Below are 13,498 nucleotides of genomic sequence, written 5' to 3' on the forward strand. Positions count from 1 at the left end.
TAATTTTCTTAAAGCTATTTAATTCATCACATTTTACAAGTTTCAATGAAGATAATAGTGTTTCAAAATACAAGATGGTAAAACAATGATTTTTAAAGGTATTGTACACAAATGAGATATATAAATCTTAAGATTTATGGAGACAAATCTCACTATTCTTAAGATTCAATGGTGCTTATTGTTTAAGACACTCAAAGGTAGGCTTTTGAGCAAGTTTTGAAGAAGTTTGTGAAATAATATAGACAAGGGTATTTTGGTAGTTTTTGAAATTTGAAGTGTATTTTAGATTCTTTCACTAACTATAGGGGCATTTTGGTAACATTTTCTTTTTTAAATTAATATTTTGTTTTCAAATTCATATCATATGGTTTTGAAAAGTAAAATTAGATTCATATGTTATATGGCTTTATCAATTTAGTGTTATCAAGAAAATATATTGTACTTAGTTTTATCAATTCATAAATTCATTATTATTCTAATGATTAAAAAATATTTAAAGCTACATTAATGTAATAAATATTCATAGATTTTACATAGATTTACATGACATATTGTAATAATATGCCCCAAAGAATAAAAGGTCGCAGAAAAAAAGAGAAATATTTTGTGTCGAAATATTGGCCGACGCCCATGGGCCGCGCCCAATAAAACCACGGAGAGGAGCGAACTAGGGCTTTTAATCCAAGAAAGATTTCCTCCCTCCCTCCTTTCCTCCTGTTTTCTGCGTGGTGCTGCCCCTGCCCCTTCGCGAGCCGCTGCGGCAGCCATCTCCGTCCTGCAAACATGGTGCGCTTCTGGTTCCCTCGGTGCTAGGTGTACTCGTTTTCCTCAGGTTTGCCTCTTACTCGCTTTCTTTATCCTGTTTTCTGCGCTCGCAGGGGCGCGTCAGAACAAAGACTGTGAAGAAGGCCTCCAGGCAAATGATCGAGAAGTATTACTCGCGGATGACCCTGGATTTCCAGACCAACAAGAAGATTGCCGAGGAAGTGGCCATTATACCGTCCAAGCGCCTGCGAAACAAGATTGCGGGGTTCGCAACGGTATGATCGATTTTTTAGAGCTTGTGCGGCGCATTGAGCTATCGGCAAACGTGTCTCGAAAACCTTCCTCTTCGGATGAAGCAAGATGCGTTTTTCTGCGTGGCTTGTGCCGAAGAATTTTAAGATGCGCTTTTTGTTTATACATTTTTGAGAGAGGAATGGGTTTGGGGGGGCAGGTAGAGGGAGGGACATAGGCAGCATGTGCTCTGGTGACTACCTTGGCAGGTGAACTGAACTGTGTGTATGTTGGTGATGAGGGTTTCCGTATATGTAGGGTTGTTCTTTTTCCATACTCTGGATTGTGATGTAGAAGTCTATAGCACTCAGTTTATGCAAGCCTCTGATTGTTTTTCTGGGGGATTGTTTAGCACTTGATGAAGCGAATTCAACGAGGCCCTGTCAGAGGCATCTCATTGAAGCTTCAAGAGGAGGAGCGTGAAAGGCGCATGGACTTTGTCCCTGAGGAATCTGCAATTAAGACTGATCTGATCGAGGTACTGCTACATTATCATTTGTCTTTTGCAATGGCATACTGGAGTCCTTTAGGGTTTATCTTCAAGTTCTCCTTCCAAACTAGTCCCTTCTTTAGTTTAGGGAAAATGTCATCACAAGAATGTTGTACAGTAAAAGGGTTCCAAGTCAAATGATTCACGTATTGCTAGCTGCTGCATGTTGGTTTGTCTCCCAAAATGACCCTTAAGAATTGGGTTCAATAGAACGCTGTACAGTGAAAGGGGCACAAGTCAAATTAGTCATGCATTGCCAGCTGTGTAGCTTTTTTTTACAAACATGGAATACATTTGTGATGGGACTTTTTTCATTTTAATGCACAAGGAGTGTGTTTGACTCCTTAGATTCAAAGTTTTATTGGAAAATTGTTAATCTATTTTCATAAAACTCTGGAGTGTTGATTATACCCAAGTCCTTGTGCCTACTGTGTCCTACTATACAAGATGCAAATAAATACAAAGTAATGACGCCTATACCCCATTCTGCAGGTTGATCATGAAACTATGGATCTATTGGCTGCACTAAACATGTCTAACCTTCCTGGCGTGGTGGAGCAGGTCAGACACTGCATTTTTTGGACTCATAGTTGTGTTATCTTGGAAGCAAGAATACATTTTTTGACGTGCTTGTTCTCATGATTGCAGGCACCTCCAGCACCTGGCAGTGGGTTTGTGAAGCCTCAGATTCCAGGAGGTTATCAAGGTGGCAGAAGAATGTAGATCTGTATTAGCCATGTTGACTGAGATTTTAGATTAGTGTAAAATGAGTTGTAACTCACTCATTCTGGTGATACCCAGTATTGGGTATAAGTTTTGTACTGGAGAGATTGCTTGATGATTGCATCTTAAATCAACCCTCTTTTTTCCAATATGTTCCAAGTTTTTCTGACTTTGGCCCGACTTGTGAAGGGTTTAAAGTAAATATGAGTTTGTTATTCTGATCAGCATTGCATGCCTCCTAACTTCTCTGAAACGTCTTTTCCAATTCTTATGTAGCATGACCAAAGCTTTATCCTTGTTTGGAAGCGATCAGGGTTTATGTAAAATGCTCTGAGATTTTTGGAGCTCTAGAGGGTTTTAACAGGTGCACTTTTAAATGTAGTGATGTATTGCAGATCATTAATTACAGCTACTATATGTTCTACTTGGGAAGATGGGCAGCTGTTTTGAGAAATAGGCATTTTTTGCATGTGGATTTATGCTGTCTTACTCTCATCGATTGCAGTTGGGGTAAAAGGCCAATAAAGTGTGGGTGCTAGTCAGGCTTCTGACCTCACCTAGGCAGTTGGGGTCAAAGGGCCTAAAATGTGTGGGTGCAGTCAAGCTTCTGACCTCACCTAGGTAGGTATAATTCTTTTTCCTGGCATGGGTTTCAGTGTATTGTCACAGTAACAAGATCTCACTCTGAATCTTTTGACCCCATCAGTAGGGGGAGAGGTTCAGGCAAACTTTTGTTGTTGAACAAAACACTCTTGAGTTAAATTGCCATAGTGGATTGAAGAGAAACATCTTAGGCTGTCTGATTGAAACATGATGCCCGGCACATCCTAGTCAGTCAGATGCTAACTGTTGTGAAGGGAGGCAGCATTGCCTAGATGTAAAACCTGGTCACATTTGCCTCAGTGAAGGGCTACCCTTTTTGCAGTATAATACATCATTGGCAGTGTTTTGTACAAAAATCTCCTCAGTGGACTGCAAAATGTAATTGCAAAGGCCTTTGACCCCAGTGATATTGGAGTGAAGATTGAGGAAAGGATGTTTCGATTGATCACTGCTTTTTTGGAAAAGAAGGTTAAAGGCTTAAATTGCAAGTGTGAGGTTAAACTTGTGAATCTCCAAGCTACCTAAGGGTAATCTTCATTCTTTAATTCTAATGAATTAAACTCACGTTAACCTGTGTTGTCCAGTTAATAGAGCCTTGAGGTACAGATGTAATTGTTACATGGGATAACAACTATTTCCAGTTTCATACATCAGATACAACTCTACATGTAGTGATGAACAAAGTTCACACTTGAACAAATATGTCGGTGTTAGATAACTGTTTCCAGTTTCATACATCAGATACACCTCTGACTGAAGTGGTGAGCAAACTTTCACATTTGAACAAATATGTTGTCCTTCATAGAACATTGCATATTAGCAGTGTAGACATTGTGCAATCCGAATACTGTTAGTGCAAGAGTTCACTGTTCTTGCGCTCGATAAAACATTGTGCATTTGCAGTGTAGACATGTGCAATCAAATTATTGTTAAGGATCGTGCATTTGCAGTGTAGACAGACTTGAAATGAATTCTGTCCTTATTGAACTTATTTTATTTCTGATCGATCAAAATGTCCAGTCTGCAGTAAATTAAAGGGATTTATGTACAGTGTGTCATGGTTTGATACAACAGTGATGATGTTTGACGATCCATGTTTATTTGATGTCCCTCGCTGTGCGATTGTTCATGGTGCTTTGCCCTTCTCTAGTGGCTTGGCTGCCTTGTTTGATTGACTGGTTAGAGTCATGATTGATGTTGACAGTTAGTAGCAGATTGTGGCATTCTGTTGAGCTGGTTTGTGGATGATCGAGCTGATGTCAAGTCAAGGTTGCACATGAGCCACTGGCAGAACAATTGTTTTTTGGGACCGGAGGAGATGATAATAGATGGATGTACAGTGTGCAGGTGCAGGTGGCAAGAGAAGGTGGTGTGAAAGCGGAGACTATTTTTGGGAGTGGCAGAAGAAATGATAGGTGAACACATGCTGAGTGGGTGTAGATAGCTTGAGAAAATGTGGGCGAGAAATGGATGTTACCTCTACAGGCAGGTGGTACAAGAGAAGGCAGACTCTTATGTGTGCAGTGCAGAGGGCTGGTGCTGGACAAGAAGGCTATGATGGGACATTGCCTTCCTTGAGATGGAGGATGCAATCTATCTTCCTCTCTTTGACGATGGAATCACAAAAGAGAAGAAACTATTCTGTATTTAATACAGCATGTAGCTGCTTTGTGATCACTCTCCAAAGCAAGACACCGAGTTTAAAAGAGTGGATTTCCATGCATGAACAAGCCTTCACAATGTAGTCTCTTCATCAAATCTAATCTGATTTTATGTTGCCCAGTAGGGTTCTATGTTGAATGGAACCATTGCATGGAATAGCCCTTAACTTAGTTGCTAAAGATGGTAGCCTTCACATTGTAGTCTCTTCATCAAATCTAATCTGATTTTATGTTGCCCAGTAGGCTTCTATGTCGAACGGAACCATTGCATGGAATAGCCAACTTAGTTGCTAAAGATGGAGCTGCCAATTGGGTGTTGAATTGTGGACTTGTATGCACTTGTAATAAAGCAAATTTTCTTGCTACCTTAGGTAGGTAATTAGCCTATTTTAAACTGGAGTATAAAAGACAAGAGGGTGCTAATGTAAATCATCTTCTAATCAAATTTTACGTCACTTGGAGCTTGAAGGTAATTCATTTTCCACCATTGTAAGGGGCGAGTTCCTTGCAGTAGCTATTATCAAATGATTCTCAAGCTTTCATGGCTTCAACATCTCTTGTAATTCTTGGTTGTAAGACATCTTGAATTAAGAAATGGCAAGCTATTGTTTTTAGCATTTTTTGTTGTTTAGCATTTCTTGTTAGTCTTTTTGTAAGTTTCTATTGAAGAGGCAACCTTCATTGCATTGGTATTAGAGCATGGACTTTGATCCATGGGAAGAGTCACTTTCATGGAGAATTTAGTCACAGGGACATGTAGCATGTAATTGGATTACCAAGATTGGAGTACCAAGATTTGGTCACAGGGTTTGGTACAATTTAAACCGTGACTAGTCACGATTCTCTGTAACAGGTCGGGATTAATTTTAGAGGTTTCTTAAAAGAGATCTTGAGAAAGATGGAGGTTCTTGACCAAAATAGCAATGGTAAAATGGAGGCTCATTTTGAAGGTTCTTGATTCTAATTGGAGTTTAAACATGGATTATTGGAAACCTTGATTACCTTTTTGAGCCAGCTTCTCTCTTTTCTTTCTCTCAAGCTTTCATGGTGGATCTTGGCTTTTTTCTTTTCCCAGGCCTTTCAATGGCTCAAATAACCTCTAGGGCTGAAATCTTCATGGAATAAGCTCTCTATAGAGTAGCTATGTGCTTGCCTTACATACTTCTCATTTTGAAGTAGGGAAGTATATGTTTGCACAATTTGCGTTGAAAATACTCCCCTACCTCACGAAAAATCTCAGCCATTCAAGCATTGGCTATGGCTTTAGCAAGCTTCAAGATTATTCCTCAAGCTTTCCAGCAAGCATACAGAGCTAATTCTCATTCTCATGATCATTCTTGCTCTCCCAAACCCTGGCTATGGTAGATTTTATGACAACAGTGAAATCTTTTGAAATTTCTTGAAGAGATCAAATGGCTTTTACTCTATCAAGCTTCCTGGAGATTCCTCAACACTCAAGGGACTGACATTGATCCATTCTTGGACTTGAAGCTTCAAGGGTAGTTGATGATGGAGTCAAAACAGGGCATGGGCTTTTGCTCTAAATCATTCTAGGGACCTCTCCTCTACTTCAAGTATTTATGATTTTGAAGAATTCAAGATTGAAGGCTAATCTTCTCTTGAACTACAAGTATGATAGGGATTCTTCTACTTCAAGTATTTAAGATTTTGAAGAATCCAAGCAATTCCTTCAAGATTGAAGGCCACTCTTCTCTTGAACTACAAGTATGACAGGGATTGAAGAATTTCATTGAAATCTCTATCAAAGAGGCTTCAAATTTCAGGGATTTTTATCTATACTACTCATTGGAGCTAAAGACTTGATCTAGACATCATTCTTGGATCATATTTGGAGCTAATGTGTGGGATTATGAAGTCTATTCTTCTCTTGATCAATTGTTGGATTCAAGAAGATGGTCTATCAACCTTTATGGTTGAAGTTTGACTCAAGCAACATCTTCTTCAATCATTGAAAGAGGTACTTCTATTACTCTTCTTTAATCTCTCCAATTCCTCATTCAATTGTTGTTGTATTGTATTTCCTATTGTTGAAGGAGAGGTTAAGTAGAGTACTCTTGCATTGAGCTTCAACTCAGCATTGATTGAATGAACCATAATGCTCAAGTATTGAGACATTGAATCTTGAATACCAAGCATGAATTGATTGATGAATCAGCCTATTGAAATTGATCGTATCATTACTATTTGTATTGTTTGTTTGATTAGTCCATAGCATAAACCATGGAATTTCCTTTCGATTTTATTAAAGGATTTCTTAACCTCTAACTTTGGGGTCTTTCGTTGATTCAATCTATTGAGAATACCCAAGAAATTTGTAAAAGGTGAGCATAGTAAATTAGTGAGTCACTGATTACTATAGGCAAACCTTTGTTATCCTCATTCACATACATTTTACCTTCCAATTCCTGCATATCATGGAAATATCAAAATATTGATTCAACCATGCATATTATGCCTTGATTTTTAGAATACTAGCTTTGCCATGTATATTCTGACCGAGGAAAAAGGTCGAAGTTGGACGAGATAACAAGACAATAGTGAGGTGACCCTCCCTTGCTATTTATAACTCCGTAGGGATGCACAACCTGCCCGAAAGGAACTTTGCACACTTGGAGTTTCAGAGCCCATTTAGGTGCATGTCCGGTGTTTTATCCCTCACCATAGGTGGTGGACCACGGAAGACCCACTTGGGAAAGAGTGGACAGAGACTTGAAGACTTACAGTACCAAACAGGGAAGTTGGTGACAATTTTGAACAGATACACAAGTCTACAGGTACTTTGAAGGTGATCACAGGTTGGTGACCTACAGGTTGTACTTCAGTGCCCACAGATGATTATTAATGGTCTATGACTAAATGGGTTGAAAAAGAATTCAAACAATGAGTTTACATGTTACAGATTTTTGTCTCATCTTGGACAGCCATAAATAATCAATTACATAAGTGAGATATTTTATTATGAAAAATTTGTTCTTATATTCTATTGTAGAGGACGAAGTTAACTTTAACCCTAGCTATAGAGCACCTCATTGGGACCTACGGTTCAAAAGTTTTGGTCATTTTAGTGACAAGTGGTCACTATAGACAACACTTGGACATACTCAAGTTCATAATGTAAAAGATGATCAAGGGCAATATGCACATGATAAAGCAAGGAATGGAGACAATTTCCAACATATTGAATTCGGGTCATGATGATAGGTTGCCACATGGGATATTTACTCATAACCAACAATCACAAGGGAACTCATTGTTTGGCTACCAATCTTTTGGAAATAATCGAAATGGGCAGCATTCATCTACTTCTAATCATGGACAACAAGCAATGAGTGATCATTTTAATAGGCAACAGTCTTTTGGATATACCAATCATAATGGGCAGCACTATCATTATAACAAGGAATACAAGGACAATATCAATATATCCAATTTCAAAGGAGATAACCCTTCATCGACCAAAGTTGAAGAATGGATCGACAAATTGGAAATGTATTTCACTCTCTACCCACACAATGATCAAGCAAAGATTTGTTATGCAACCCTACACCTAGAGGGATATGCGCATACGTGGTGGAGATACATGAGCAAGATTGGAGAGAATTTTCAGTCTTGGGAGGACTTCAAATTAGTTATGGCTCAAGTGTTCGTGTCACTGATGGAGAAGGAAAGGCTTGAAAGGAAATGGTATGATCTTAGGCAAAGGGGTTCTACAGTGAGGGAGTATTCCAACCAATTCTTAAACCTTTTCATGTATGTGGAAGGCATTTTCGATTCAGCCAAATTGAACAAACATATTTTTGGTCTTCATCCAAACCTTTTAGCTAAAGTTGGGATAGCCAAGCCTACAAATGTCTATGCAACCATTCAATATGCTGAGAGGTATAACAAAAAATATAGAAGAGATTTGACTTTATTTCAGTCCAAAATAGGAATGAATTATCAATCAAATCAACCTATTAGATTTGGATAGCAGTTCAACCAACAAAGAGAGGGATTGAGTTGAAAACATGTTTCAAAATAATTTCAGCAAGGTTCCAACCTACCCTATAGCATATGCTTCAAAATAGGATAATAATTACAGATATAATGCTTATCCAAAAGGAGAATTCAAGAGGACTGAAGATGTAGTTAATTAATATTCCAATAACAACAACAAAAATGCACTTCCCAATAACAAATCCAAGGGTCTATGCTATAAATGTGGGGAGAAATGGTCTCTTGAGCAGCACAATCTGAAGTGCAAAGGATATATGGTAAAGTCTAATATGCTGAATATTGAAGATTCTGATGAAGAAGGGACACAAGAAGGAAATCTTTTGCAAGTAGAGGCAGTTCCTACTTGTGATGAGATGCATGAGCATGATGATCAGGATACACAGGAGGAATTAGAGCCGGTTAATAGTTTCCCTTATGATCCAGGTGGTCCATTTGATCTTGATGGATCAGAGATTGATGATTTTTCTATGGTTTATTGTTAGCCATTGTTATGTTCCATATCTCAGGATGCATGGGTGGATTGTAAAGGTGAAAATGCACTTCAACTTAAGGGTATTATAAATTCAAAGGTTGCTCATATTCTCATTGATACAGGCAACACACAGTTTTGTCAATGCCAAATCATTGTATGAGCTGAAGTTACTACCTCAAGGAATAGATGCCCCATTGAAGGTACAAGCGGCTAATGGTGCTCAAGAGTTGAGCAAAGAGATATGCCGACAGACTCCTATTGAATTATCCTAGTTTTGCACTATTATGACAAACTTGATTGTCCTAGATATGAGTCCTATTGACATCATCATTGGTTGCGATTATGAAGTTGGATGATAAAGAAAGAGAACTCCACATCTATGAGTAGGAAATATTAGCTATTCTTTATGCAATCAAAAAGTGGCACCACTACATTTATGGCAGCCATTTTAAGGTGAAGAGCGACCATTGTGTACTGAAGTATTTCCTCTCTCGGCCAAATCTCTCTCCCAAACAAAGACGATGGTTAGCTACACTTCAAGGATATGATTTTGAGATTTCTTATATGGCATGCAAGGATAATGTAGTGGCAGATGCCTTATCCAGGATGTGGGCATGTTCTGTTTCTATCATCTCTACCCTACATAAGGATTGGATCTAGGGCATTCAAGAAGAATATCTTTTAGATGAGCACACTGCCAATATTATGAAGAAATTACAACAAGATGATGGATCTGAAATTTCCAATTTCAAATAGAAAAATGGACTTCTTTGGTTTAAATGGAGAGTATACTTGACCCCTTAGTCATCATTTAGGTCTCAAATTTTATAGGAGATGCATTCTTCTCCTTTAGTAGGACATATTGAATTATTTAAGACCTTTGATAAGATCCAATGGAAGGAACTTTGGAAAGATGTCAAGGAGTATGTGATGCGGTGCTTACCATGCCAGCAGAATAAAGACTCAAATTTATTGCCTAGTGGTCTACTTCAGCCTTTGCCTATCCCACATGGTAAATGGACTGATATTAGCATGGATTTTATTAGAGGATTTCCTACCACTAAGCAGGGCTGAAATAGCATTTTTGACGCGGTTGATCGTCTTACAAAATCAACTCACTTCTTACCTACCAAAGTTCAATATTCAGCCAAATAGGTGGCATATCAGTTCATGGAAGAAATTTGCAGACTTCATGAATTACCTATGAATATTGTTTCTGACAGGGATTCCAAGTTCCTGGGGAATTTTTGGAAAAGCCTTTTTACTTCCATGGGTACCAAACTAACTCCAAGCACTGCCTACCATCCACAAACAGATGACCGAACTGAAAGGGTTAAATGATTAGAAATCTACCTTAGACACTTTTGCCATAATACACAAAATGCATGGGATTATTGGATTCACCTTGCAGAGTTCTATTACAATAATACTCATCGCATGAGTATTGGTATGCCACCATTTGAGACATTGTATGGATATAAAGTCCAAGTACCTTCAGCATTGTTTCATGACCAAGTGAATCCCGTTGCTCGAGAAGAGTTGGAAAAGATGGAAGCCTTAATGAAGTAGTGCAAAGAAAACATCAGGAAGACACAATAGACAATGAAATTATATGTAGATGATAAAGGAAGGCATGTGGATCTTAAAGAAGGAGAATGGGTATTTTTGAAAGTACTTAAGTATTGTTATGCTTCTCTCAAGGGTAGACACAATAAGATTTCTCATTGCTATTATGGTCCATATCAAATCACAAAGAAAGTTGGAGATCTTGCTTACCAACTTGATTTGCCTTCAACCACATGTATTCACAATGTTTTTCATGTGTCTCAACTCAAGAAATACATTGGTCCTGACATACAAGTCCTTGAAGAACTACCTCCTCTTGATGAAGATGGCTTAATCATCTATGAGCCCGAAAGGATTATTAGCAAGAGAGAGAAGGTTCTAAGGAACTGTATTGTTATGGAATATCTTGTCAAGTGGAAGGGATTGCTATAGAAGAATCATATTGGAAACATGCTTCATATTTAGATAAGTTTCCATGGCTTCTTTAAGAAGATAATGAGTTCATTGCACAGTGGACAACTTACTGTTATAATTTTCTATCATGAAAATAATTGACCCATCGATATCAAAACTGGATTTTGATGATATGCATGGATACCTTATGAAGCATACTTCATTTCTATATCTCATATGTGTCATTCCGACATTTCTATCCAAAGGATAGCATTTCAGATCTCCACAGTTTTGAACTTATTTTGGAGATTCTTTTAATGGAAGATTATCTTCTTCAATGGACAACTTCAACAAGGATATTCAGCATTGGCCTCTCATTTCTTCACGTCTCGAGTGGTGAAAAGGCCAACCATAGGAATGATCTTTCGCTCCTAGACAGCTTGTGGGTTAGGTGGAGCTTTGGACACCCCTTGCTAGGTCTAGAATGGAGTTGAAGACCTCCATGGCTCCCAAATTTTGGGCATGTTGGTAGATCCTATTCTAGATAAAGGATTGAATTTATGGTGCCATGTGATTTGGACCAGTTACTTCTGCAGGGTAGAAGGGATACTTCTATTGGACAGAAGGGATACATAATTTCTCCTGTATGGGCGGGAGACAAAGATTAACTTGAAGATAAGTTAAGGAACTTGTTTGAACTTATGTGTCAATAGATTGCTTTGCTCTGAACCAGTGACAAGCTACTTTCTTTGCATTGTGTATAGCCGCTGAATATTTACATGCCCAATCCTCTTATGCATATCTCAAGATCTCTAACATTGTCTTGACCATGTGCAAACATGGTTGATTTCAGCTGAGGCAATGCAACATCCAATGTGAACATTCGACCATGTTTGTTGCCATGAGCAATGAGCTTGTAGGCATTGCCAAACTCCTCGATAAAATAGTCATCCTTATTAAAGAAAACCTACAAGTTCTGCTCTATCATCTGTCCCACTGACAATAAATTTTTCGTAATCGAGGGAACATGGAATACATCATGCACACTTTTCTTCTACCCATCCTAAATGACCAAGAGAACCACACCCTTATTCTTAATGCTATGTTGAGTATCGTGTCCTGTGCTAACATACCCATGCTTTTCTAGAACCATGTCAACTTCACCATGGGGCGTCATATGATTAGATGCTCAAGAGTCAATATACCAAACATCATCTTTCTTAGTTTCCTAAGTTGCATGGTTTTGAACATATATCATAGCAAACAACTTGTTAGTAGAAGCATCCTCAGCATGATGACTTGGTGATTCATAGTGTCCATGTTGTTTGCATTTTTGATTAGCTTGCTTTAATAATGACAATCCTTATCCTTGTTAGCATTCATATGCATTGACTATGAGACTGCCATGATCCTCAACCTCTAGAGTTGGATCTCCCCCTTTGGTCAGAAGTATCCACCCCCTCTAGCATTTTTCCCCTTGGTGATTATTGGCATTCTAAAATGCATGTTGTTGAGTACCTCTACCATGAGTGAACCCTCTTCCATGGCTACCATGGCCTCTTTGATTTGAATAAAATATTGTGTCCCTACCCTTCAAACTACTCGAACCAGTTAGCAAAACCCAATTTGGCCTCTTCATATGAGTAAAGACACAAGTTCATTAAAATCTGGCATCTCAGGCCACATTGAGATAGAAGTATCAAAAGATTTATAATGTCCCATACCATTCAAGGACATAGCTATTAGATCCTCATCATCTACATCAGCTCCTACTAGAGCTAACTAATTTGTTATGGTCTTTATCTTAGTCACATAATCATGTATGGACCATCCTCTCCTATCCATTGTATTGACATTTTGCTTTAACTGGATTTTGCATGCACTCTTGGTCATGCCATAGAATCTCACAAAAATATTCCAAGCATCCTCTGGTGACTTACAATTCATTATCTACATAACCATTCCATCAAAAATACATAAAGACAGCCAATGCAACACTCTTCGGGATCATTCTAACCATGCACGATGTTCCCTAAAGCTGATTAGATGTTGCATTCGTTTTAGAAAGCTTCCACACTTGTGACTAAGTGCTAGTAGCCTTTTCCAATTAAAAATTTCTCCATTCTGAATTTCCAAATAGCATAATTATTATCGTCTAACTTCTCACCCACTATTTGTGTACTAGTATCACCCCTCTGAGAATTTGCCATGCCTTCAACCGAAGTAACTCGATTCGGTCTTCTAGATATTAATGCATGACTCCCTACACACACCAATAACATTTTTAATGAGTCACTGCTTGCGTAACACTCATGCAGTAGCCATACATTCTAAACTTATCCCGGTTCAACTCATTTTAGTCAATAAGAAGCTAGCTAATAGTACATCAAAGACAATTTAGAATTCCAGTTGCAAGCTTTCTCTCAACTAAGACAATATTGGTTTCGAGTAATTGCACTAGTATCCCTATTGTGCTAGAAGTATGTCAACTTAATACCATGCTTGGCATCACTAAAA

The 13,498-nt window shown here is 38.3% G+C and overlaps 1 protein-coding gene across 1 annotated transcript; it reads left to right on the forward strand.

Moving 5' to 3' along the window:
• The first annotated feature begins 631 nt into the window (after positions 1 to 631).
• On the forward strand, positions 632 to 2,493 carry LOC148037129 (small ribosomal subunit protein eS17-like). Its single transcript, XM_087676057.1, has 5 exons — positions 632 to 786; positions 879 to 1,040; positions 1,409 to 1,534; positions 2,039 to 2,107; positions 2,195 to 2,493. Exons 1-5 carry the CDS (start codon positions 784 to 786, stop codon positions 2,267 to 2,269), a joined length of 435 nt encoding a protein of 144 aa, XP_087532183.1. The 5' UTR covers positions 632 to 783; the 3' UTR covers positions 2,270 to 2,493.
• Positions 2,494 to 13,498: the final 11,005 nt, after the last annotated feature.

This window comes from Lygodium microphyllum, chromosome 4 (genome assembly GCF_053477565.2).
Source record: "Lygodium microphyllum isolate KBCC chromosome 4, Lygodium_microphyllum_v1.1.10, whole genome shotgun sequence".
Lineage (NCBI taxonomy): Eukaryota > Viridiplantae > Streptophyta > Polypodiopsida > Schizaeales > Lygodiaceae > Lygodium > Lygodium microphyllum.

What these genes read in the sequence shown, in the direction of transcription:
- LOC148037129 (XM_087676057.1), top strand. An exon ending in AGATTGCGGGGTTCGCAACG is followed by an intron (nt 1,041 to 1,408) that starts GTATGATCGATT and finishes GGGATTGTTTAG; the next exon opens with CACTTGATGAAGCGAATTCA. An exon ending in TTCCTGGCGTGGTGGAGCAG is followed by an intron (nt 2,108 to 2,194) that starts GTCAGACACTGC and finishes TCATGATTGCAG; the next exon opens with GCACCTCCAGCACCTGGCAG.